The sequence below is a fragment of the Hemiscyllium ocellatum genome, chromosome 9, assembly GCF_020745735.1.
Source record: "Hemiscyllium ocellatum isolate sHemOce1 chromosome 9, sHemOce1.pat.X.cur, whole genome shotgun sequence".
Taxonomy (NCBI): Eukaryota; Metazoa; Chordata; class Chondrichthyes; order Orectolobiformes; family Hemiscylliidae; genus Hemiscyllium; species Hemiscyllium ocellatum.
This window is the reverse complement of record NC_083409.1, coordinates 74,783,644-74,811,455: the sequence shown is the minus strand read 5'-3', so window position 1 is coordinate 74,811,455 and position 27,812 is coordinate 74,783,644. Positions and strand designations below refer to the sequence as shown.

Below are 27,812 nucleotides of genomic sequence, written 5' to 3'. Positions count from 1 at the left end.
AAATGCCTTCTTCACTATCATATCTACCTATGACTCCACTTTCAAGGAACTGCACTCCAAGGACTCCTTGTTCAGCAATACTCCCTCGGACTTGTATAAGTCCTGCTCTGATTTCCCTTTCCAAAATGCAGCACCTCATAATTAGATAAATTAAACTCCATCTGCCACTCCTACGCCCATTGCCCCATCTGATCAAGATCCTGTTGTATTCTGAGGTAACCTTCTTCACTGTCCACTACATCTCCAATAGCAAAAGCTCACTAATAAAAGGCCCATACTAATATTTTTCAATAGTGTCACAACTTTGACTGGGACAACACATCCATTCTAGGAAAAGCCAAACAGAGAATTCCTAGAAGCATGGCATTCCAACTGGAACTCTCTCAACAAACACATCGGGTTAAACCCCATCTTCCACTACCTGAGAAAAAAAACAGGAAATGGCATCACATTAAATGATGTCACCACAGGAAATGACATCACCAACCCAAAGAAACCCAAACGTATAAATAGAAAGCAGGAATTATCAATAGTGCTTTGCCCGGAGGCCCACCGAAGATGTTAGCTACTAGGGTGACGAAATGTCTGGAACCTTCCAGCTCAGTGAGCAAACTTATATTCAGAACCTCAACCTGAGCTACAAATCTTCTCAAAACTCGCTAAGTGCCACAACAAATTAGGACGAATAGAAATATATAGCTTGCAGATTTATATCTACAACTTTAAAACACAAAAATAGATGCAGGAAAGATTACAGTAAATTATTTTCCTTGCACTGGGTTCCATCCCATTTTATTTTCTCCTTACTCCATAAACACTTTTACATCCCACTTCAATTCAGATAATAATGATTCTTTCTGCAGACTCCACTGATTAAATCAGATACATTGCCACTCAGTTTATATTCCAATTGTATTCTTGAAACCTCTCTCCATGAAATTTGTGGCAAAACAATGTCACATACAGAAGGATTTGCCTTGGACTTACTTTAGCATCAAAAGTTGGTCTCTCTGAAGACACAGTGACAACCATGCACAAAGAGAGATTATTATCCCTTTTTTCGTAGCAAGTTTGCATGTACTGGTAATACAAAGTAATACAAATTTTACAAACTCTGTCTCTCTCATTGATACTATTTATAGAGTTTGAACAGAATTTTATTTATTGAGCATACCTCTTCTAAACTGAAGACGGTTTCTAGTGAATGGAAACATGGTGATTCAAGCACAGAACTTCCCTCACGGTAAGTGTTGGCCGTGAAGCATTTTGGGAACATCCTGACGATGTGAAGGGCACTATATGAAAATTGAAGTTCTGCTTTAACAAAGGCCTTACTATCTTTTTTATTTCACAGATAAAAAGTGCTTAATGATATTACTATCTTTGACTCTGAAAGAAGTTTGGGTATCACAAACCGTCTGTGATAATGTGTACATATAAACCAGAATACACAACATGGAAACAGGTTCAACCAGTCCATCTGCATTCATCCTTCAGATGAACAAAAGAAATTCTAATGAAGTTTACTCACCTGGACCTGTAATCCTCTTTCTTTCAAAACCTTTCAAACCTGATCCTAAAATGTTGACATTTTCTACTTCAACCACAAAACCTTGAAGTGGATTCTAAAGCCTCATGACTTTCTCCTGCCCTCTATTCTGAATCTTAGCTTTAACCTTGTATCTAAGGTCCCTCTTTCAAATCACTCTGTTTCCTATCTACTCTGTCTGCTGGTATCCATTCTTTCATAATTCGACAAACCTTGACATACTGTCATGTAATTTGCAATCAGTCAAAAAATCCTAGAAAGTCTTTATATTTACATTTTCTTTATATTCTCTTGACCTTGTTGTATGTATTGCTGATGAACCAAAAAGATTCAGCGGAGGGCATAGAAATCACGAGTGGCTCAATACAGCATGGAAAATTGTTTTCAGTATCAGTAACTGGAGAAGGTGGATTTAAGCTGACAGACCCAGTGATAGCACTGGGAAACTATTTCTTTTATATAAACAAGGCAAGTTATCATAAGCGAGAATGTGCTGCATAGAGAAATGATGGAACTAGATTGAATAGAAATATTCAGAAAAGAATTGGATAGACATTTGAAAAGAGAAACATGATTGGCCTGGAGGGAGTAGGTTAATTTGATTCAGCTACCAAACTGTCAACACAGGAACGACGGCCCAAATGGCCTCCCTCCTGGATGGTGTCATACCCTGATAGCATGTGAAACTAGACACAAAATATTTGTGTTATGTGGATGGATGAAGTTTCAGCTTTCCTTGTGCAGTTTACTTACCGTAGCTTGATTCAAAACAATAACGTGTATTCCTCGACCTTGCTCTTTGACTTCATCCTCAAGGACCTACAACGTTAAAATATGAAAGGGCATCTACTGGATCAACAAGGAATACAGCATGATGGCATCTTCCTCCCAAGCAAAATAAGAATGCTATTTCATGATACTTGAAACCTGATACAAAGCGAAAACGAAATTAAAGTTTCAATATGTTTATTAACTATTTCATTATCTTAAACTGACAAAAGAGCTCAGCTTCCCATAATTATTCTCTTACGTACAATTAGGAATAATATTACAGTTGTGAAGGAGTGTGGTCATAAGATTAAATGAAGCATTGAAATGGCACTTACTGTTGTTCCATCAACAGCAACATAGACTTTTGATCTGCTGGAATAGACTTCAATGTCCAGGACCTTCCGGCCATGTGATGGTCTGCGAGCAGTTTCCATATTAGGTATGACATTATCTGACATAAAAATAAGACAATAAGTCGTTTAAACCAAATCCATAATATACCACCTGTAAATAAGTAGAATTGAGATTTACACAATAGCTACCTCTGGAATAGTAAACTGCACAATATCCATTTTTAGGACATTGCTGGATATCCCAAAATCCCTGAGAAGGTCATGGTAGTTAGAGACTTTTTAAAGCTGTTTGATTCGATTGAAGCACTTCTAAGTCACTTCAGAAGGCAGCTAGAACTCAACCACTTCAGTGAAAGACTGTGAGACATATAGGCTAGACTGCTGACGGATGATGGTTCCTTGGTTTTTAATAAACAATAATCTTACAGCTTCACTGTCACTTTTACTGAGGTCAGTTTTTTTCTTCCTTAAAGAATTCTGAGTTTAAATCTCACACTGGTGGGTTTTGACCTCTCAATCTCCCAAGCAATGATCAGTAACAAAACCAAAGATCTGAGAGATGTCAAAAAACAGTTATTTGGCATGGAAAAGGTTATAGTAAGTAATTCAAATTCAGATAATGTTTTTACTGCAGATTTACTATACAAAAGTAAACTGTCTTCCTGCCATCAAGTTGTAGATGATTAAAGTCCAAAGATGTGCAGGTTATGTGGATTGGTTACATAGTAAGTTGCGACATGGTGTCCAGGGATGTGCAAGGATTAATCATGGTAAGTGCAGGATTACAAGGATAGGTGGGTCTCAGTGGGATGTTTTTCTGAGGGTCAGAGAAATCTCAATGGGCCAAGTGGCCTCTTTCTGCTGTAGGGATTCTATGAAATCTTGTATGATGCTTGTATCACAGTTAATGTTTGATTGTGAGCATCCTCACACACTAACTGGACGGCATAGCTACCATGGCACTCACCAACATGTCAACACAAACAGTACAAAAATAGTGGAAGGCATAATAATGATTATAGGACTACAATTAATGAACAAATTGAAATTGGATTCTACATCACATGAAACGCAGCGTTCAAGAATATTATAAATTGGAACTGATGTAGGCCATATGGTTACCAAGCCAAATCTCTGGGGTATAGAATTTCTAACATTCATAACTGTATGTGTTGAAAAATGTCTTATCTCAGTCCTAAATGGTTGATCTCTTATCCTAATATTAGACCAGAAGACCATAAGACATAGGAGTGGAAGTAAGGCCATTCGACCCATCGAGTCCACTCTGCCATTCAATCATGGCTGATGGGCATTTCAATGCCACTTACCCGCACTCTCCCCGTATCCTAAATTCCTTGCGAGATTAAGAATTTATCAATCTCTGCCTTAAAAGACATTTAACATCTCGGCCTCCAATGCGCTCCACGGCAATGAATTCCACAGGCCCACCACTCTCCGGCTGAAGAAATGCCTTCTCATTTCCGTTCTAAATTGACCCCCTCTAATTCTAAGGCTGTGCTCACTGGTCCTACATCCCCGCCTGACGGAAACAAATTCCCAGCATCCACCCTTTCTAATCCATGCATCATCTTGTAAACTTCTATTAGATCTCCCCTCAACCTTCTAACTTGAATGAATGCAATCCCAGGATTGTCAGCCATTCATCGTATGTTAGGCCTACCATCCTAGGGATCACCCTTGCGAATTTCCACTGGACACGCTCCAGTGCCAGTATTCTGGATCAGTGGTGCTGGAAGAGCACAGCAGTTCAGGCAGCATCCAACGAGCAGCGAAATCGACATTTCGGGCAAAAGCCCTTCATCTTTTATTCCTGATGAAGGGCTTTTGCACTAAACGTCGATTTCGCTGCTTGTTGGATGCTGCCTGAACTGTTGTGCTCTTCTAGCACCACTGATCCAGAATCTGGTTTCCAGCATCTGCAGTCATTGTTTTTACTCCAGTGCCAGTATGTCCTTCCTGAGGTGTGAGGTCCAAAACGGGACACAGTATTCTAAATGGGGCCTAACCAGAGCTTTATAAAATCTCAGTAGCACATTGCTGCTTTTATATTCAAATCCTCTAGAGATAAATGACAACATTACATTTGCTTTCTTAACCATGGACTCAACCTACAAATCAAACTTGAGAGAATCCTGGGCCAGCACTCCCAGATCCCTTTGTACTTTGACTTTATGAATTTTCTCACTGTTTAGAAAATAGTCCATGCCTATATTCTTTTTTCCAAAGTGCAAGACCTCACATTTGTTCACATTGAATTTCATCAGCCATTTCTTGGACTACTCTCCTAAACTGTCTAAATCTTTTTGCAGCCTCCCCACCTCCTCAGAACTATCTACCTGTCTGCCTGACTTCATATCATCTGCAAACTCCAACAAAATGCCCCCAGTCCCTTCATCTAGATCATTAATATATAAAGTGAACTGATGCGGCCCCAACACAACACTGCGGAACACCACATGTCACCGGCTGCCATTCCAAAAAAGAACCTTTTTATCCCAACTCTCTGCCTTCTGTCAGACAGCCAATCTCCAATCCATGCCAGTAGCTCACCTCGAATGCCATAGGCCCTCATCTTATTCAGCAACCTCCCGTAAAGCAACTTATCAAAGGCCTTTGGAAGTCTAGATAGATAAAATCCACTGGGTTTCCCTGGTCTAACCTACTTGTTACCTCTTCAAAGAATTCGAACAGGTTTGTCAGGAAAAACCTCCCCTTACTAAATCCATTTTGACTTGTTCTAATCCGACCCTGCACTTTCAAAAATTTAGAAATCTCATCCTTAAATGATAGATTCTACAATTTTGCCTAAAACCGAGGTTAGGTTAATCGACCTATAAGTTTTCCATCTTTTATCTTGATCCTTCCTTGAAGAAGGGGGTTACAACAGCAATTTTCCAACCAGCTGGGACTTTCCCCGACTCCAGTGATTTAAGGATTACAACCAACGCTTCCGCTATTTTTTCAGCCACCTCCCTCAAAACTCTAGGATGTAGCCCATCGGAGCCAGGAGATTTATCAATTTTTAAACCTTTTAGCTTTTCTAGTACTTTCTCTTTTGTAATATTAGCATACTCAACTCTGCCCCTTGACCTCTCCTTAATTGTTGGGATATTATTCATTTCTTCCACTTGAAGACTGACAGAAAGTACTTATTGAGTTCTTCAGCTATTTCCTTATGTCTCACCACTAGCCTTCCTGCATCAATTTGGAGCGGCCCAATTTTTACTTTTGCCTCTCGTATGTTTCCTATGTATTGAAAGAAACTTTTACTATCATTTCTAATATTACTGGCTAGCTTACCTTCAGGTTTGATCCTCTCCTTCCATATTTCTATCTTTGTTATCCTGTTTGTTTTTGTAGTCTTCCCAATCTTCTGATTTCCCAGTGCTCTTGACCACTTTATAGGCTCTCTCTTTTTCTATGATACATTTCCTGACTTCCTTTATCAGCCATGGCTGTCTAATTCCCCCCCACCCCGATAATCTTTCTTTTCTTTGAGATGAACCTCTGTACTGTGTCCTCAATTACACCCAGATACTTCTGCCATTGTTGCTGTACTGTCTTCCCCGCTATGCTCTGCTTCCAGTCGATTTTCATCAGTTCCTCTCTCATGGCCCTGTAATTACCTTTATTTAACTGTAACACCATTACACCTGATTTTGCCTTCTCTCTTTCAAACTACAGACTGAACTCTACCATATTATAATCGCTGTCTCTTAAGCGTACCCTTACTTTAAGATCTTTTATCAAGTCTGGCTCATTACATAGCACTAAGTCCAGAATAGTCTGCTCCTTTGTGGGCTCCATCACAAGCTGTTCCAAAAAGCCATCTTGTAAGCATTCCATGAATTCCTTTTCTTTGGATTCATTAGCAACATTATTCACCCAGTCTATTTGCATACTGCAGCCCCCCCATGATCACTGTGACCTTGCCTTTCTGACATGCCCTATTGCTTTCCTGGTACACCTTGCACCCCTGGTCCTGCCCACGGCTGGAAAGTCTGCACATTTCTTCCATTATGGGTTTTTTTGCCTTTGTGGTTCCTCAATTCCACCCATACAGACTCCACATCATCCGACCCTATGACATTCAGTGCCACAGATTTAATTTCAATCTTAGCAATCATGGCAACCCTGCCCGCACTAACCTCCTCCCTCTTTTCGGTAAGTTGTAAATCCTTGGATGTTTAACTGCCAGTCCTGAACCCCCTGCAACCATGCCTCTGTGATGCCTACCACATCATCATCATTCAGATGATTTATGCTGTCAATTCATCTACTTTGTTTTGAATACTACAAGCATTCAGGTAAAGCACCTTAATGCTAATTTTCTTATCCTCATGATTTCCATCACTTCCAGTAGTATGTCTTAACATTTCCTTCCTTTTTACTTCACTCCTAGTCGGCCTCGCACTTAAAGCCTGCACACATACTATCCTGCTGGTTATCTTTCGACTTGACTCCATACTCCCTGTTGTTTTCCCTTTTCTCTGACTCACAAGTTTAAAGTCCTAGTGACCACCCTATTTATCCTTTTGGTTCCAGATCGGTTCAGGTGGAGACCGTTTCTTCGGTACAAGTTCCCCCGGTTCCAAAACTGATGCCAATGTCCCATGGAATGGAATCCCTCTTTCCCACACCAATCTCTTAGCCACGTGTTTACTTCCCTAATGTTCTTATACCTATGCCAATTAGCACGTGGCTCAGACAGTAATCCAGAGATTATGACACTTGAGGGGGGGTCCAGTGGCAGGGAGATGAGTAGCCAGAGGAGGCAGATTTAAGGTGATTGGTATAATATCTAGTGATAGCATGAGGAAACTATTTCTCTTATATAAACAAGGCAAATTGCCATGAACTGAATGCACTGCTTGAAAAATATGAAGGATATGGATTGAACAGAAATATTCAAAAGATAATTGGATAAACATTTGAAGGGGAAAACATTCAAGGACTGCAGAGATAGAGGAGGGGAGTGGGTTAATTTGATGCTACTATCAAACAGTCAGCACTGGAACAAGGGGCCAAATGACCTCTTTCTGTTTTAACATACCAATACCATGTTCTTTAGTTAAAATTAGAAATTCTAATCTTAAGAACACAATGTAATATCACAAAGCAGATTCTACTAATTTCCTTCAACTTACAAAGATTATAACACATTCTTGATGAAGAGCTTATGGTTGAAACATCGATTCTCCTGCTCCTCAGATATTGTCTGACCAGCTGTGCTCTTTCAGAGTCACACCTTTTGACAAAAATTATATGTGTGTTGGAGTTTTAAGAGATGGTATGCCTAGCCATGCAGTTAGATGATTACCTGCACTGAGGTGTGCACAGGCCACTCCTAATGAATTACAAATTACATTAAAAAGACCAGCAAAGCTGCAATGTTACTAATAAACCCTATAATCAAACTTTCACCCCATTAATATTTAACATTGACTGTACTGTAAAGATAGAAAAAGAGCTGGTTCTAGATTCAAAACGCTACACTGACCTGTACTACTAAATAAAAATGGTTCCAATTTGGTTGAAAGATCAAACAATTTTCCAGAGGAAAACATTATCTTTACCGTGTATTATTACATCAGGAGCCAAAACCACATTACTGACCTCGCTTCATATTGCACATAAACTTCAATTCAATAGAGAACTGAACACATTCTGCTCTCTCTCTCATGTTGCATCTCACATGAACTGTTTGTATTTATATACAGTAGTACATTAACATAGGAAATACATTATAAAGCACCTTACAGAATCTTACCATAATCTTCTATTAATTCCTCCTCGGCTGCAGCTCTCCTTGTATCTAAAATAAGTTTGATGTTGACGATAACAGTTACAAGTAGAAACAGCAGTGCGACCGTCTGGAAAATAAATAGTGCCTGTTCAAGCCTGTGCTCAACATCTGAAGGAGCAAACAGTTCAGTTGGAGAGATTTCAGCTACAAGAATAAATAACAGTGAACCACTAAAACAAATGTATTCTATGGATTACTCAGCCATTTAAATAATAAAATAATTAAAGTAAATAATTAAATAAACTGGGGCATTGGTCCGACTCTCAAGGGTAAGAAACACATCAGTTATAAAATTAGACCTCAGCTGTTTCATCAATGACTTTCCCTCCACTATAAGAATGAATTGGAGAGTTTCAATGTTAGTTGCATAATGCTCAGCATCATTCATTACTCCTCAGATACTGAAGCAGTCCATATCCAAATGCACCAAGAACTGAACAATATCTATGCTTGTGCTGACAAGTGGCAAGTAAGTTTCATGCTATACAAATGCCAAGCAATGATCACCTCCAACATGAGAAAATCTAATGATCACTGCTTGACATTATATGATGTTATCATCATAAATCAAGGGTTACCACTGACTAGAAACAGAACTGGATTAGCCATGTAAATGCAGTGGCTACAACTGCAGGTCAGAAGCTAAGAATCCCGCAGTGAGTAACTCAACTCCTACTGCAAAACACCTGTCCACTAAGTACAAGGTTCTAGTCAAGGGTATATTGAAATACTGTTGAAAATGTGTTGCTGGTTAAAGCACAGCAGGTCAGGCAGCATCCAAGGAATAGGAAATTCGACGTTTCGGGCATAAGCCCTATATTGAAATACTCCCCACTTGCCTGGATGAGTGCAGCTTCAACAACACTCAAGAAGGTTGATACATCCCAGACAAAGCAGTGTGCTACATCTACAAACATCCACTTCCACTAAGCTCAGCAGAATCATTGTGTACCTTCTACAAGATGCATGTCAGAAATTGACAAAGGACCCTTACACAGACTTTCCAAACACACAACCGCTTCGATCTAGAAGGTTAAGGGCAGCAAATACATGCGTACACTGCATCTGCAAGTTCCCCTTGAAGCCACTCAGCATCCTGACTTGGAAATATATTGTCATTCCTTCAGAATCGCTGGTCAAAATCCTGGAATTTTACCTACAAGCACATGGACTGAAGCAGTTCAAGGCTGCAGCTCACTATCACCTACTTAAAGGCAGGAAGAAATCAGCAATAAATGCTGACATAACCAGTGATGCTCACATCCTCATGATTTATTTTTTAAAAATCAAACAACGAATGAGCAGTGTTCTCAGCTTGAGGGAACTGATGCATTCTCAGCTGAGATAACTACAGAGTGCAGCACTGCTTGGTGAACTAATAACTATGACAGATTTAAGTTTGATGTCAGATGTCAAGATGATTTGGAAAATGCAACCTCAAATGCAAACTGTCTCCTTATCTTGCCAGGAAGAATTCACAGTAAGAGTGGCAGACTTTACCAAGCCAGAAGCCAGAAGCAATCCTCCAAAGCAGAACTGAGGAAGGGAACATGGTGGCTTCACTACTACTACAATCTGGCTATAGGAGAGGATCCAGCCTAATCAACAAGGTAAAATAAAGAATCTATCCAATATAGCACAGATTTAATAGCAGATTGGGAATAATAGATTGAAGGTGTGGTGAGGTGGTCCATACAATGCTATGGAAGCCATCACTAAAAACAGGCAACCAGTGTTCAGTGATCCAGGACACTACATCAGGTAAGGGCAGTGAACATCCTCTGTGAAGGAAACAGATTAGATTAGTCAAAGTCATACAGCATAGAAACAGGCCCTTCAGCCCATCATGTTTATGCTAATCAACCAATACTAAACTATACTAATCCCATTTACCATAGCTTATTATGTCCTGGCATTTTAAGTCTTCAATTACAAAGCCTGTTTTAGCAGGAAAGACATAAATAAATCCAAGACAATAAAGTTCCTCTGGTTTCAAGGAACCTTCGGACCTCACTTGTCAAGAACAGAAACGATATCAACAATTTGCAACCCAGAGAACCAACAATCTTCGCAATCCAAAGAGAACATAGAGTCATAGAGATGTACAGCTCGGAAACAGACCCTTCAGTCCAACCCGTCCATGCCGACCAGACATCCCAACCCAATCCAGTCCCACCTGCCAGCACCCAGCCCATATCCTTCCAAACCCTTCCTATTCATATACCCATCCAAATACTTCTTAAAATGTTGCAATTGTACCAGCCTCCACAACTTCCTCTAGCAGCTCATTCCTTGCACCACCAGTCTTAAGCTACTTGGTCCACAAAGCCCTAAATTTCTTCTCCCTTCCTTCAAAATCAGTGAAGCTCAGTTCTCATTCCCTAACAGTATGGTACAGAGGTACAGGAGAAAAGGCAACTCTTATTGATTCAGATCCAGCAGCTCTCACTACATCTGCACCGTTAGATGGGGTGAGGAATGGTATAGGCTGAGTATAGATTATAAATTTTAAACACGTATCTGAAAGTAAGAAAGCAAGATTAGCTAATAAAGTGATGTTTAAATATATCAACGCCACCTCATGCTCCCATGAGGAGGTTGAACAGTTCATCAATATCACAAACACCTTCCACTCCGATCTCAAGTTCTCCTGGACCATCTTTTGAATTAGATAGATTATTTAGATTACTTACAGTGTGGAAACAGGCCCTTCAGCCCAACAAGTCCACACCTACCCTCCGAAGAGCAACCCACCCAGACACATTCTCCTACATTTACCCTTTTTCCTAACACTAAGGGCAATTTAGCATGGCCAATTCACCTAACCTGCACATTTTTGGACTGTGGGAGGAAACTGGAGCACCCGGAGGAAACCCACGCAGACACGGGGAGGATGTGCAAACTCCACACAGTTTCCTGAGGTGAGAATTGAATCCGAGTCTCTGGTGCTGTGAGGCAACAGTGCTAATCACTGTGCCACCCAACATCTCCCTCCCCTTCCTGGATCTTCATCTCCATTTCTGGCGACCAACTCAACACGGACATCTACTTCAAACTCACTGACTCCCACAGCTACCCACACTTCATCTCCTCCCATCACCCCTTTCTGTAAAAACACTATCCTTTACTCCTAATTCCTCCACCTCATCTGCTCCCAGGAAGAGCAATTCCATTCCAGAACATCTTAAATGGCCTCTAACTTCAAGGACTGCAATTTCCCCTCCCACATGGTCAACAACACCCTCCAGCGCATCTCCTCCACTTCCTACACCTCCGCCCTTGAGTCCACCCTCCAACGCAACTAGGATAGAGCCCCCGATCCTCACTGTCCACCCCACCAATCTCCAGATACAATGCATCAGCCTCCACCATTCCTGCCACCGACAGTCAGACCCCACCACCTGAGATATATTTCCCTCCCTACCCCTTTTAGCATTCCACAGAGACCATTCCCTCTGCGACTCCCTGGTTAGGCCCATGCCCGTCACCAACCCACCCTCCATTCCCAGCCCCTTCCTTGCCACGGCAAAAAGTGTAAAACCTGCACCCAAACCTCCCGCCTCACCTCCATCCAAAGTCCCAAAGGATCCTTCCATATACAGTAGAGATTTTCCTGCACATCCAAACACCTCATCCACTGTGTCCATTGCACTCTCTAAGAGAATGCTGAAACCTCCAGACTACTTGAATTTGAGAAGTCAGAGACTTGGGTGGATGTTGTAGTGGTTAATGTAATTTGTGTCCTGATAAAAGTTTTTAAAAAAGGTTGTGAGAGATATCATATAAAGATGCAAGGTCTGAAATGGGCAACTTAAGCACTCATAGTCTCTGTAATATTTTAATTATTACCTCAATGTAATCTCTACTTAGTTGCTAATATGTCTTAATGAAGATGTTGCTAATTGCAAGAGCCTCTTCTCATTAAACTAGCAAGTGGTTTTGTTTGACTATACCAAACTAAACTGAACCTGTATATCCCTGCCTTGGAAGAGGATGGTGGCAGCAAACCTACCAAAAAGTGAGTAGGCAGCATCATGTAATGTGGTGGCTTGCTCATAGAAAATTTGTATTTTGTGATCTTGAGAAACACAATAATGGCCAGAATACCAGAGACACTCCTCTGTACTTCTTCATAATAGCACTATCGACTCTCTTACACCAACTAGTAAGGCATGTGGGACCTAAGCTTAATGTTTCATCTAAAAGACGGAACCTCCAACAGTGCAGTACTCTTTCAATACTGTGCCGGTGTGTCTGCAGTTAACTTATGCTTAAGTCCTGGAATCAGAGGCGACAATATTACCAAGCAAGTCACAGCTGACATGTAGCACAAGTTGCAAATATAGTATAAACTTTCATAAGCTATAGTGTTAAATTAATCATGCTTCCCTGATCAGCTGATTTTTTAAAAGATAATAAAGTTTATTTTGTTTTGAAATATGAAATTTTGTAACTTAGTTGAACAGCTAACTACCACATAACTGGATTTTTTCCTTCAAACATGAATGGTCTCCAACAGGATTGTAACACAAAAACTAACTCTGTGCATGGATCTACAGCATGTACATACATGAAGACACAAACAAGGAGACGGAGTCATTCATTTTGCCCTTTTAGATTACTCCATCATTAAGCTAATCTGATTTTAACTCAAATCCTCATTCCTGGCTACCCGATAACCTTTCACCCTTGATCTATCCACCTCTTCCTTAAAAATATTCAAAGACTTTATTTCCATCACTTCGCAAGAAGAGAGTTCTAAGACTTCTGATGTTCTGTGACCAAAAAAATTCAGTCTCATCAGTGTTAAATGCTAAAGGCATTATTTTTAAAAGTGATCCCTTGTTCTAAATTCTTCCACAACAGGAAACATCAATTCTGTCCAAACCCAAGATTTATAAGGATGTCGCCAGGGTGGGAGGGTTTGGGTTATAAGAGGAGGCTGAATAGCCTGGGGCTGTTTTCCCCGGAGTGTCGGGGGCTGAGGAGTGACGATATAGACGTTTGTAAAATGATGAGGGGCTTGGATAGGGTAAGTAAACAAGGTCTTTTCCCTGGGGTGGGGAAGTCCAGAACTGGAAGGCATAGGTTTAGGGTGAGAGAGGAAAAATTTAAGAGAGACGTAAGGGGCAACTCTTTCACGCAGAGGGTGGTACGTGTATGGAATGATCTGCCAGAGGAAGTGGTGGAGGCTGGTATGATTGCAACATTTAAAAGGCACCTGAATGGGTATATGGATAGGAACGGATTAGAAGGATATGGGCCAAGTGCTGGCAAATGGGACTAGATTAGTTTAGATATCTGGTTGGCACGGACGGAAAGGTCTGTTTCTGTTCTTTATGATTCTACGACTTACAGGATTTTGTATATTTTTAAGAGGGAAAGTGAAAAGGGCCAAGGAAAAGTCCTAGGGGGCACCAGATGAAAGGACACGAGAATACAGATGGAATGATTCTCTGGAAGTGGTAGACAGATCAGAACAGAACAAGCTGACAGCAATCCAAAACCAATTAGCAATGCAATAGTGTGGAAGAGTCTATGGCAAAAATGTTGTGATAAACCACGGTAAAGGTCAAAGAGAAAGAGGAAGTACTTGCATGTACAGGAGGCAGTGACAATTTATTGGATTAGTAATCCAGAATGCCAATTTAATGTTCTGAGGACATGAAATCCAAACCAAAGCAGACAGTGAAATCTGAAATCAGCAGGTGATGGTAACATAATGCTAATGTCACTGGACGCTAGGTGTAAGTGCCTTACTAGTGCTTTAGAAGTACGAGTTTAAATCCCACCATAACATGAGGAATTTATACATTAGACAGATAAATCTTTGTATGTTAGATGCCTACACCTGCTTCTATTTTGTATGTTCCACGTAAGTGATAGATTAAATTATATGGGATTGACACACACTACACTGACCATCTCTCATATCATCTCAGCCTCAACTCTACTTTCCTGCCTGCTCCCCATAACCCACTAGTAATTTAAAAAAATCAGACTAACTCCTCCTTTAAGTTTACTCAATGACCCAGCATCCACCACACTCTATAGTAAGAAATTCCAGAGATTCTTGCCCTTGAGAGAAGTAACTTCTCCTTGTATTTTAAATCCGATACCCCTTAAAACTGACATCTCAATCCAGACTGTCCCACAAGAGGGAACATTCTCCCCATGTGTACTCTGTCAATCCCTTTAGCATCTTATTTTACTCAACTCCAGAGAGATTTGGTTTAAACTACTCAATATATCTTCCTAAGACAAACCTCTCACGTTTGGAATCAATCTAGTGAACTTTCTCTGAACTGCCTCCGATGCAACTCCATCCTTCCTCAAGTAAAGGGGACCTGAACCGTGCTGTAATGTACTACCCCAGATGCAGTCTCACTAATGACTCGTACAGTTGCAGCAAAAAAACTTTCCCACCTTTTATACTGTTTGGCAGTAAATGCGGTAAACACCGACCTCCCCTCCCCCCGCCCACTCAGCTCCCAGGGCCACCTGAGGCCTCCTCACCTGGCACAGCCTCCTCACTGACCGCTGTCCCGTTAACCTGTACTTCCAAGCGATGAACCAGCTCCTGTGCCGCCGCGGGACGAAGGGTTTGGCCCGCGGGTTCGGCTTCCACTCGTCCATCACCGGCACCGGGGGGGGGGCTCTCAGCCTCGGCCGCAGCCCCGCGATCACCGCCGTTTATTGTCGATTATGCTCCTTAGATCATCACCCCCCTCCCCTGGGCCTGGGCCTGGCTCTGACTGCAGCCCTGAATGGGTACCCCTCCCCCCACCGACCACCAGCTTTCACCCCCCGCCCCCCGTAACCCAGATTTCACTTCCGGGTCCCGTCACCAGATAGACCGTATTCACAAGCGCCATCTTGAATTCTGCGCCCTCTGACGTCTGAGTGACTGGACTCACTTGTTTATTATTGCAAAGTTTATTTTGATCTGTCCCTTTCTGTTATTCTTTGATTTAGCTTTCCCATATTTGTATTTTTCTGTCTTATTTCAACTCTTTGATATATCATACCTTACCACATTTGATTTCTTGCTTCCACTATTTAGTTTAAAACCCTCTTTACCTTTTTAGCTATGTGGTCACTGCACAGTTCAGGTTTATATTGACTCAACTGTACGATCACCATAAAACTGAACTAACTGGTTTCCTTATTGCAATCAATAATTCAGAAGAAAAAAAAACTGGGACAACATGTCGATGGTTTGTTAAATTAACGTTATGACTAAATCTTACTTTTCTCCATGTATTTTCTTCATTTTGCCCTTCTGTTTCCCCACAAGTCCAGTTCTTTTATCTGACCTCCTCTGGTATTATTCTGTTGTGATTTGTTTTAGCAAGACCTGTCATTGAGATCCATAGTATTACAATTCTAAATTCTACAATTACATTACAAGCAGATTAGTAGCTTTTTAAAACAAAAATATTTTTGATGGCTTTAAATATGTAGTAGGCTAGACAATGCCTTCTCCCAGTTGAAATTTGCCTGTAGCCTAACTTTGCTTCACGAACTGTCGTCGATGGGGTAAGGTTCAGATGCTATCTTTTATTTAGAATTGAGTAAGTCCAAACCAGAATTTGCAGAGGGTACCAAACTAGAGGAATACAGCTAACAGTGAGGAAGACAACAATGTAAGGCAAGAAGAAATTATAAAGCCTATACTGAGCAGTTGAGGAAGTTAACATTTACACACAGACAAATGTGAATTATTGCACTTCAGAAGGAAAAATAAATCTTTAGAAGAAACAGAATGAGGTTAAAGGCCAAAGGGATCTGGGGGTAGAGGTGAACAAATTGTAAAAATGTTCTGGTCCCCATATCTATGGAACAATAAGAACATAAGACATAAGAGCAGAAATTAGGCCATTCAGCCCATCAAGTCAGCTCTGCCATTCAATTATGGCTGATAGGTTTCTCAACCCTATTCTTCTACTTTCTCCCCATATCCCATTGACAATCAAGAACTTATCTATTTCAATCTTAAATACACTCAATGACCTGGCCTCCACAGCTTTCCGTGGCAATGAATTCCATAGATTCACCCACTCTCTGGCTGAATAAGTTCCTCCTTATCTATATTCTAAAAGATCGTCCCTTTACTCCAAGACTGCGCCATCTGGTCCTAGTGCCTCCTACTAATGGAAACATCTTCTCAACATCAGTTCTGTCCAGGCCATTCAGTATTCTGTAAGTTTCAATTACATCCCCCTCATCCTTCTAAACTCCATCAAGTATAGACCCAGAAGGCTCAAACATTCCTCATATGTTAAACTTTTCATTCCCAGGACCATTCTCATGAATCTCCTCTGAACTCGCTCCAGGGCCATTATATCTTTCTTGAGATATGGGGCGCACAACTGTGCACAATTCTCCAAATATGGTCCGACTAGAATCTTACAGAGCCTCAGAAGTACATCTCTACTTTTATGTTCAAATCCTCTCGAAATAAATGCTATCATTGCATTTGCCTTGCTAACTATTGACTTAACCTACAAATTTACCTTGAGAGAATCCCAAAATAGAACTCACAAGTCTCTTTGCACTTCAGATTTCTGAATTTTCTCCTCTTTCATAAAATAGTTCTTGCCTCTATTCTTCCTACTAAAGTGCATGACCTCACAATTTCCCACATTGTACACTATCTGCCACTTCTTTGCCCACTCTCCTAAGGCTTTATAAACCCTTCTGCAGCCTCCTCAATTCCACCTGTCACTCTACCTATCTTTGTATCATTTGCAAGCTTAGCCAGAATGCCCTCAGTTCTTATAACTGGATTGTTAATGTATAAAATGAGAAGTTATTGTCCTAACACCGAGCCTTGTGGAACACCATTTGACACCAGCTGCAATAACAAGACCCTTTCATCCCCACTCTGCTTTCTGCCAGACAGCTAAGCTTCTATTCATGCTAACACCTTGTCTCTACCACCTATATCTTGCTCAGTCACCTCCTGTGCAGCACCTTGTCAAAGGCCTTCTTGAAGTCCAGATAGATAACATCCATTGGCTCTCTTTAGCTAATAAGCTCATTACTTCCTCAAAGAATTCTAGCAGATTTGTCAAGCATGACCTCCCCTTGATGAAACCATGCTGACTTTGCCTTATTTTACCATAAACTTCCAAGTATTCAGAAATCTCATCCTTCACAATGGATTCCAGTATCTTACCTACAACTGAGGTTTGGCTAATCTGTCCTTAATTTTTCTGTCTGTGTTTGCCTTAGTCCCTTTTAAAACAGGGGTGTCATGTTAGCGATTTTCCAGTCCTCTGGGATCCTCCCTGACTCTGGTGATTCCTGAAAAGTCTTCACTAATGTCTCCACTATTGCTTCAGCTATCTCCCTTAGAACTTTGGGGTGTAGTCCATCTGGTCCAGGTGATTTATCCATCTTCAGGCCATTCCGTTTTTCTTGCATCTTCTCCCTGGTGATTGCCACCATACTCAGCCGTGCCCCCTCACTCTCTTGAAGTTTTGGGATATTACTCGTGTCTTCCACCATGAAAGCTGAGCATGAAGTAATTATTCAGTTCCTCAGCCATTTCCTTATTTCCACTACTATCTCTCTAGCATCATTTTCCAGTGGTCCAATGTCCACTTTTGCCTCTCTTTTGCTTTTTTGTATATCAAAAGCAACTCTTACAGTCTTCCTTTATGTTACTGGTTAGTGTACCCTCATATTTAATCTTCTCCCTCCTTATTTCTTTTTATTGTTGGTCTTTGCCCAATCCTCTAGTTTCCCACTGCCCTTTGCCATATTATATGCTTTCTCTTTTGTTTTTATGCTGTCCCTGACTTCACTTGTCAGCCATGGTTGCCTCATCCTCTATATACCGTGTTTCTTTTTCCTCAGGGTGAATCTGTGCTGTGTCTCCTGAATTACTTCCAGAAACTCCTGCCATTGCTGTTCCATTGTCTTGCCTGATAGGCTCCTCTCCTAGTCAATTCCTCCCAGCTCCTCCCTTATGCCTCTATAGTTGACTTTATTCAGCTATAATACCATTACCTCTGATTCTATTTTCTTCCTCTCAAATTACAGAGTAAATTCAATCATATTATGATCACTGCCTTCTCAGGGTTCCTTCACCTCAAGCTCCCTTATCAAGCCTGACTCATTACACAACACTAAAGCCAGTATTGCTTGTTCGCTAGTGGGCACCACCACAAGCTGCTCCATAAAACCATCTTGTAGACACTCCACAAATTGATGCCTTGGTCCAGAGGAGGTTTACAAGAATCGTCCAGGAATGAAGGGCTTATCATGAGGAACAGTTGAGGACTCTGTGCCTGTACTCGATGGAATTTAGAAGGATGAGGGGGGATCTGATTAACACTTCGATAATACTGAGAGGGCTTGACACAGTGGACACAGAGAAGATGTTTCCACTAATAAGAGTGGCTAGGACCCATGGGCAGAGCCCCGTCACAGTGAGGGGAATGTTCTTTAAGAACTGAGATGAGAAGGAATTTCTTCAGCCAGAGAGTGGTGAATCTGTGGAACTCATTGCCACAGAAGGCTGTGGAGACAAAGTCTTTGAATGTATTTAAGACTGAGGTAGATAGGAGATCAGGACTTATGAGGAGAAGGCAGGGGAATGGTGTTTAGAAACATAACAGCTATGAACAAATAGTAAGCAGACTCAACAGGCCAAATGGCCTAATTCTGCTCCAATATCTTACGGTCTTATGGAAAAGCAATGTAATCATAAAAATGCAAAAAAAGGCCCAGAGTTATTTTCAGGTGTTCAAAACTTACATAGTTATGTTGAACTTATAAAGAACTTTGGTAACACAGCACTTGTAATTTGCTAACTACATTATATAATAAGACATAAAAGCAGTGGAGAAAGGGAAAAACATTATATATTATTGTACTAGAATTAAGAGATTATAGTATAGGAAAGATTGACATATTGCATGCAAGTTGCAAGTTTCAAAATATTCCATTGGCTTTAAATAGCTTTGAGACATCCTAAGATTGTGGAAGGCAGTATTTATGTGCATATATGCCTTTTTTCAAAGAAAACCTGTCTTTCTATGCAAATGAAGTGAAGTTAATATCTCAGGAGATTAATTAACAGGAGAGTAAGTCATTGGGCCTGCCTACAATACATAGTGTTTAGATTAGAGTGGTGCTCGAAAAGCACAGCAGGTCAGGTAGCATCCGAGAATCAGGAAAATCGACGTTTCGGGCAAAAGCCCTTCATCAGAAATGGTGAATACAACTCTATTTTCCCGCTCCTCAGATGCTGCCTGACCTGCTGTGCTTTTCCAGCATCACTTTAATCTAAACTCTGGTTTCCAGCATCCGCAGTCCTCACTTTTGCCTATAATAAATAGCAATGACCCACCCCATCCTTGTAATCTCATGGGAGACATGAAAAATACCAAAGGAAACCAATGCCTAATTGATGACAAAATTGGAAATTCCTAAGGCAGTATAGTCTGCAGCTTTATAGGATCACATTTACTTGGGGTGGCATGGTGGCTCAGTAGTTAACACTGCTACCTCACAGTACCAGGGTCCCAGCTTCCATTCCAGCCTTGGGTGACTGTGCGGATTTTGCACATTCTCCCTGTGTCTGCATGGGTTTGCTCCGGTTTCCTCCCACACTCCAAAGATGTGCAGGTCAGGTGAATTAGCCATGCTAAATTGGCCATAATGTTAGGTCAATTAGTCAGAGGGAAATGGGTCTGGGTGGGTTACTCTTCGGACGGTTGGTGTGGACTGGTTGGACCGAAGGCCTGTTTCCACACTGTGGGGAATCTAATCTAAATAAGTTACCCTCCTCCTCTCACTAATTTGTCAAGTACATTTTGTGTAGGGCACTTGTAAGATGACGATGCTGTAGGGCAGAAAACGTTTTGTGCCTGAATACTCGATTAAGCATTAAAGCAGCTGCTGAAGATGTGGAAGGGTTGGTAGAATCGATAGACACAACAAAAATGGAGAAACCACCATTGTCATGGCAATTGATTGATGACCACCATGTGATACTATATTTTCTCCTCCCACTAAGCTGCACTTTGAAGGAGTGTGGAGGCAGTAAATAAATGATGCAAATTGGATACTATTGTTTCTGGATGTCATTGTGGAAAATTTGTTACCAGGATGTAAGTGATAGAAGAAACTGTCTTGAAATATATGATTATGAACTGCTGAATATGGAGAATATATGGATACAAGGATTGGGATAGTAATGGAAGATCAACATGTTGGCAATTGCAGTGTAAGAACTAACAAAGGATTTTACAGCAGGAGATGTAGAGCCATCTATGTCTGGATGTATTGCAAAAGTCATGTCTCTTTACTTTGTTAGTGGAATACTCTTCTTTACAGTAAGAAGTCTCTAGTCTTTTAATTAGCAACAAGAGGTATGATTGTGAGGAGTAGATAACTTGCTCTCCAGCAGTTGGAGAGTTATCTTGATGTTTTGGATACTTATTTTTCCTTTCGATCTGCTTCACTGTCACAGTGTCTTGTCCTTTTTATTGTTCCTGGTAACCTTGTCCATGTCATCTCTGGTTAATCACTCTCTTATTTATTTGGTCTTTCTGGCTCATCAGTTTTTATTGTGTAACATTAGAACTAGTTTTGTTAACTGCAAGCTCCTGATTTCCAATCAACCGTCTCTTACACATATTAGATCTGACAACATTGCCTAATATGAAAACAAATAAATGTTCTCCAGGGTGTGTTCAAGAGCAAATGACCACTAGATGGCAGCAAGCTAATATTGTTGGGAATAGCAATTTTTTTTGTAGTTTAATTTACAGTAAAATTGCATAGTTTGCATTTTGTCACAAATCTGATCAAATGATGCATATGTAAATTAAAGTTAGGCTTAGTATGGATTTTGTAATAATACTTTTTTTTAAAAAATTTCTCAAAGAATTGTGATTCAAATATGTTAACTGCACAATCCAGTTTCGGGGTGCTTTGTTTTTCAGGGCGTTGAGTATGTTTTTTGCCTCTCAAAATGATTTCTGAGATAGGACAGCATTGTTATCATCTAAAATCTGAAGAGATGCCTGAGACCTAATGAAACAAGTGTTGGACATTAATTAAAGGTTAAGTTGGTGAAAATGAGTTCTATGAATATGGGAGCTAGTAATCAGTGGAATGTGAGTTTTATGGATTGTAGTTAACGGAAATAAATCCCTCATTTAAAATGTAGACATGGATACTTTAAAATAGTTATCTTCTAGTGTACACCACTAGTAGTAGAGGATGGTTGATTCAAAAGAGAGAATTCCAGGGTATAATTACAAACCGATGTTTTCTGAAAATAAGTTTTATGACCAGCGAAAGAATGAAGTTGCAATATAGACTTCAGTTACTTTACCAAACAGGAGATGAGGTATGGCCTTTGTGCATTTGTTACCTAACAGAAATAAGATAAAAACAAAATTTCTAGAAGTTGAAGCCCGATGACTTGAACATGGCTGAAGGTTTGAATAGATTGTAATCTTTCATAGATTAAAATTTATCAAAGATGATTTGTTGACTCTTACGAGGCCTGGTCAAATTTCAACAAACTTAGATTTACATAATACATGGAAATGGAATTAATGGAATTCAGTAGATTGAATGCAAGGCCTGCAGAAATTCTATTTGAAAATTCTCCACTCTGTGTTGGCATGTCACTTATTAGACAGTAACAAAGTATTAAACATGGACAGATTTATGGTTTTGGCAGAAGTTAAATTTGGGGATAAATGTATACTGCACAATCACTGATATGACAGAAAATGGAGGATATAATATCAGGAAACTGGTGAATGTGTTTCAGTACAGATTTAGACAACAATATGAAAGGAGAACTATAACTAATAGAAGATATGGATTCTGGGTAATCTAAGATGGAGGATGGGAAAAATGTCTGGCTGTAACAGCTGCTCCTTTTTTGAGGTATTTTAGGTGCTGGAGGTGGTTTCCTCAAATTTCAATAGCAGCAATTAGTGGTTTTATATGCTGTTGCATTGTTTTGGAACTTGGGGGAAAAAAAAGTCAAAACAACAGCAGTTTTAAAAGGAAGAACAACAGACAAAGGAAGCACATGGTGAGGCCAGTGCAGGAGAGAGAGAAAGAAAGAAAGAAACTGACACTGACACTGACACTGACACTGCCTTTGCTGTTTGAATTCATGTATCACTGGACATCGGAGTGCATCTGGGAACATTAACAAACAGTGAAATTCACAACTGATCTTGGGTGAAGTTCACAGCACAGAAGCAGATAAGTGTATTGTTGTTTTAAGTGTGATCGACAGAAAGTCTGCAGTAGTGAGTTGAGTAGAGTGGGTTCTTTCTTGATTATATATTTTTTGGAGCCAAGTCTCTTGATTAAACTTAAAATATAAGTCTTAACTATTAATTTAACCTGGGGCAGTGTTTGTAGCGGAATGAGGCAGTGTTATTTCCTGGGTCTGTAAATTGTGTAGGAGCAAAAATGGCCTTTAGTAGAGTGATATGCGCTTCTTGTCAGATGTGGGAGTTTAAAGAGAGTTAAAAGGGTTACTGTGGATTATATCTGCCGTAAATGCTGTTGGTTACGAATCTTATCAGATCAAATGGATCAGTTGGAGAGACAGTTAGAAGCAATGAGGAATTTGCAACAGCAACAGTATGTGATGGATGGTAGTTATAGGAAGGGAGGAAGTCTCAGATACAGTCACATGAATGGGTTAACTCTAGGAAAGGTAAGAGAAGTAGGCAGCAAGTGCAGGAGTCCTATGTGGATATACCCATTTCAAACAAGTATGCTGTTTTGGAAAATGTAGGGGGGAATGAATTCTCAGGGGAACTTAGCACGAACAGCCAAATTCCTGGTATTGAGACTGGCTGTATTGCAACGAGGGCTACGTTGGGTTCCAAGAGATCAATTGTGTTAGGGAATTCTCTACTCCAAGGTACAGACAGACATTTCTGTGCCCAGCAGCAAAAATCAGAATAGTGTGTTGCTTCCCTGGTGCCAGGATCAAGGATGTCTCAGAGAGGGTGCAGAATATTCTCACGGGGGAGAGGGGCCAGCAAAAGGTCATTGTACACATTGGAACCAACAGTATAGGAAGGACAAAGATTGAGAGTCTGAAGGGAGATTACAGAGAGTTAGTCAGGAATTTAAAAAGATGGTCCTCGAGATTAGTAATATCTGGATTACTCCCGCAGCAATGAGCTAGTGAGGGCAGAACTAGGAGGATAGAGCAGATGAATGCATGGCTGAGGAGCTGGTGTATGGGAGAAGGATTCACATTTTTAATCATTGGGATCTCTTTTGGGGTAAAAGGGACCTGTACAAGAAGGACAGATTGCACCTAAATTGGAAGGGGACTAATATACGGGCAGGGAAATTTGCGAGAACTGCTTGGGAGGATTTAAACTAGTAAGGTGGGGAGGTGGGACCCAGGGAGATAGTGAGGAAAGAGATCGATCTGAGATGGGTACAGCTGAGAACGGAAGTGAGTCAAACAGTCAGGGCAGGCAGGGACAAGGTAGGACTAATAAATTAAACTGCATTTATTTCAATGCAAAGGGCCTAACAGGGAAGGAAGATGAACTCAGGGCATGGTTAGGAACATGGGACTAGGATATCATAGCAATTATAGAAACATGGCTCAAGGATGGGCAGGACTGGCAGCTTAATATTCCAGGATACAAATACTACAGGAAGGATAGAAAGGGAGGCAAGATGAAAGGGGGTGGCATTTTTGATAAGGGATTGCATTACAGCTGTGCTGAAGGAGGATATTCCTGGAAATACACCCAAAGAAGTTATTTGGATGGAGCTGAGAAATAAGAAAGGGATGATCACCTTATTGGGATTGTATTATAGACCCCCTAATAGTCACAAGGAAATTGATAAACAAATTTGTAAGGGGATTTCAGCTATCTGTAAGAATAAGAGGGTAGTTATGGTAGGGGATTTTAACTTTCCAAACATAGACTGGGACTGCCATAGTGTTAAGGGTTTAGATGGAGAGGAATTTGTTAAACGTGTACAAGAACATTTTCTGATTCAGTATGTGGATGTACCTACCAGAGAAGATGCAAAACTTGACCTATTCTTGGGAAATAAGGCAGGGCAGGTGACTGAGGTGTCAGTGGGGGAGCACTTTGGGGCCAGCGACCATAATTCTATTAGATTTAAAATAGTGATGGAAAGGATAGACCAGAGCTAAAAGTTGAAGTTCTAAATTGGAGAAAGGCCAATTTTGACGGTATTAGGCAAGAACTTTCAAAACCCGAATGAAGGCAAATGTTCGCAGGTAAAGGGACGGCTGGAAAATGGGAAGCGGCACGGTGGCACAGTGGTTAGCACTGCTGCCTCACAGCGCCTGAGACCCGGGTTCATTTCCCGACTCAGGCGACTGACTGTGTGGAGTTTGCACGTTCTCCCCGTGTCTGCGTGGGTTTCCTCCGGGTGCTCCGGTTTCCTCCCACAATCCAAAGATGTGCAGGTCAGGTCAACTGGCCATGCTAAATTGTCAGTAGTGTTAGGTAAGGGGTAAATGTAGGGATATGGGTGGGTTACGCTTCGGCGGGTCGGTGTGGACTTGTTGGGCCGAAGGGCCTGTTTCCACACTGTAAAGTAATCTAATCTAAAAAAGCCTTCAGAAATGAAGAATCAGAATCCAGAGGAAAGTATATTCATGTCAGGGTGAAAGGAAAGGCTGGTAGGTATAGGGAATGTTGGATAACTAAAGAAATTGAGGATTTGGTTAAGAAAAGGAAGGAAGCATATGTAAGGTACAGACAGGATAGATTGAGTGAATCCTTAGAGTATAAAGGCAGTAGGAGTATACTTAAGAGGGAAATCAGGAGAGCAAAAAGGGGACATGGGATAGCTTTGGCAAACAGAATTAAGGAGAATCCAAAGGGTTTTTACAAATACGGTAAGGACAAAAAGGTAACGAGGGAGAAAACACGGCCCGTCAAAGATCAGCAAGGCAGCCTTTGTATGGAGCCACAGAAAATATGGGAGATACTAAATGAGTATTTTGCATCAGTATTTACTGTGGAAAAGGATGTGGAAGATATAGATTGTAGGGAAATAGATGGTGACACGGTGTAAAATGTCCAAATTGCAGAGGAGGAAGTGCTGAATGTCTTGAAACGGTTAAAGGTGGATAAATCCCCAAGACCTGATCAGGTGTATCCTAGAACTCTGTGGGAAGCTAGAGAAGTGATTGCTAGGCCTCTTGCTGAGATATTTGTATCATCAGTAGCCACAGGTGAGGTGCTGGAAGACTGGAGGCTGGCTAATGTGATACCACTGTTTAAGAAGGGTGAAAAGGACAAGCCAGGGAACTATAGACCAGTGAGCCTGATGTCAGCGGTGGGCAAGTTGTTGGAGGGAATCCTGAGGGACAGGATGTACATGTATTTGGAAAGGCAAGGACTGCTTAGGGATAGTCAACATGGCTTTGTGCGTGGGAAATCATGTCTCTTAACAGAGTTTTTTGAGGAAGTAACAAAGAGGATTGATGAGGGCAGATGGAAGATGTGATCTATATGGACTTCAGTAAGGCATTCGACTAGGTTCCTCATGGGAGACTGATTTAGCAAGGTTAGATCTCATGGAATACAGGGAGAACTAGCCATTTGGATACAGAACTGGCTCAAAGGTAGAAGACAGAGGGTGTTGGTGGAGGGTTGATTTTCAGACTGGAAGCCAGTGACCAGTGGAGTGCCACAAGGATCATCTACTTTTTGTCATTTACATAAATGATTTGGATGCGAGCATAAGAGGTACAGTTAGTAAGTTTGCAGATGACACCAAAATTGGAGGTGTAGTGGACAGCGAAGAGGGTTACCTCTGATTACAACAGGATTTTGATCAGATGGGCCAATGGGCTGAGAAGTGGCAAATGGAGTTTAATTAAGATAAATGAGAGGTGCTGCATTTTGGGAAAGCAAATCTTAGCAGGACATACGCACATAATGGTAAGGTCCTAGGGAGTGTTGCTGAACAAAGAGACCTTGGAGTGCAGGTTCATAGCTCCTTGAAAGTGGATTCGCAGGTAGATAGGATAGTGAAGAGGGCGTTTGGTATGCTTTCCTTTATTGGTCAGAGTATTGAATACAGGAGTTGGGAGATCATGTTGTGGCTGTACAGGACATTGGTTTGGCCACTGTTGGAATATTGTGTGCAATTCTGGTCTCCTGCCTATCGGAAAGATGTTGTGAGACTTGAAAGGGTTCAGAAAAGGTTTACAAGGATGTTGCCAGGATTGGATGATCTGAGCTAAAGGGAGAGGCTGAACAGGCTGGGGCTGTTTTCCCTAGAGCGTCGGAGGTTGGCGGTGACCTTATAGAAGTTTACAAAATTATGAGGGGCATGGATAGGACAATTAGACAAAATCCTTTCCCTGGAGATGGGGAGTCCAGAACTAGACAGCATAGGTTTAGGGTGAGAGGGCAAAGATATAAAAGGGACCTAAGGGGCAACCTTTTCACATAGAGGGTGGTACGTGTATGGAATGAGCTGCCAGAGGAAGTGGTGGAAGCTGGTACAATTACAACATTTAAGAGGCATTTGGATGGGTTTATGAATAGGAAGAGTTTGGAGGGATATGGGCCAGGTGCTGGCAGGTGGGACTAGATTGGGTTGGGATATCTGGTTGGCATGGACAGGTGGGACTGAAGGGTCTGTTTGTGTGCTGTACATCTCTATGACTCTGTCTACAGTGAGTGGAATATACAGTCTAGAAATCTGAAAGTCAAAGTCAAATGTGCTAAAATTACACAAACCATTTGCAGATCCATCTCTAACATCAGAACATTTCATAAAATTTGCAGGAATAAATGTTTAGAAGTACAAACAACTCAAAGAACAAAAATGTGGTAGATGTGAGCTTTGTAAGAAATATTGAAGGTCATCAACATGGCCAACGATGCAGTCTCCTATACTTTGGGGAGACTGGACATCCATCGCAGAGTGCTTCAGAGAACATCTCTGGGACACCCACACCAACCAATTCCACTGCTCCATGGCCGAACACTTCAACTCTCCCTCCAACTCCACCGAGGACATGCAGGTCCTGGGTCTCCTCCGACTCCCATCCCAAACCACCTGATGCTTAGAGGAAAAACACCTCATCTTCCGCCTCAGGACCCACCAACCTCATGGTATCAATGTGGATTTTACCAGTTTCCTCATTTCCTCTCCCCCCACTTTATCCCAAGCTTCTGATTCGGCACTGTTCTACCAGTTAATCTTCCTTCCCATCGATTCGGTCCACTATCCTCTCCAACCTATCATCATTATCACTACCTCCATCTACCTATCATACTCTCAA

General features: G+C 41.1%; 1 protein-coding gene across 1 annotated transcript in view; it reads right to left on the bottom strand.

Annotated features, from left to right (window-relative positions):
- pomgnt1 (protein O-linked mannose N-acetylglucosaminyltransferase 1 (beta 1,2-)) overlaps positions 1-15,280 on the bottom strand; it is a 59,365-nt gene extending 44,085 nt beyond the window's left edge. The window contains exons 1-4 of the mRNA XM_060829847.1: positions 15,017-15,280; positions 8,465-8,567; positions 2,656-2,771; positions 2,303-2,368 (exon numbers count right to left, since the gene is read on the bottom strand). Coding sequence (XP_060685830.1) covers positions 2,303-2,368; positions 2,656-2,771; positions 8,465-8,567; positions 15,017-15,136 — 405 coding nt within the window. The 5' untranslated portion in view covers positions 15,137-15,280. The remainder of the gene's footprint in view (positions 1-2,302; positions 2,369-2,655; positions 2,772-8,464; positions 8,568-15,016) is intronic.
- Between the last annotated feature and the right edge of the window lie 12,532 nt (positions 15,281-27,812).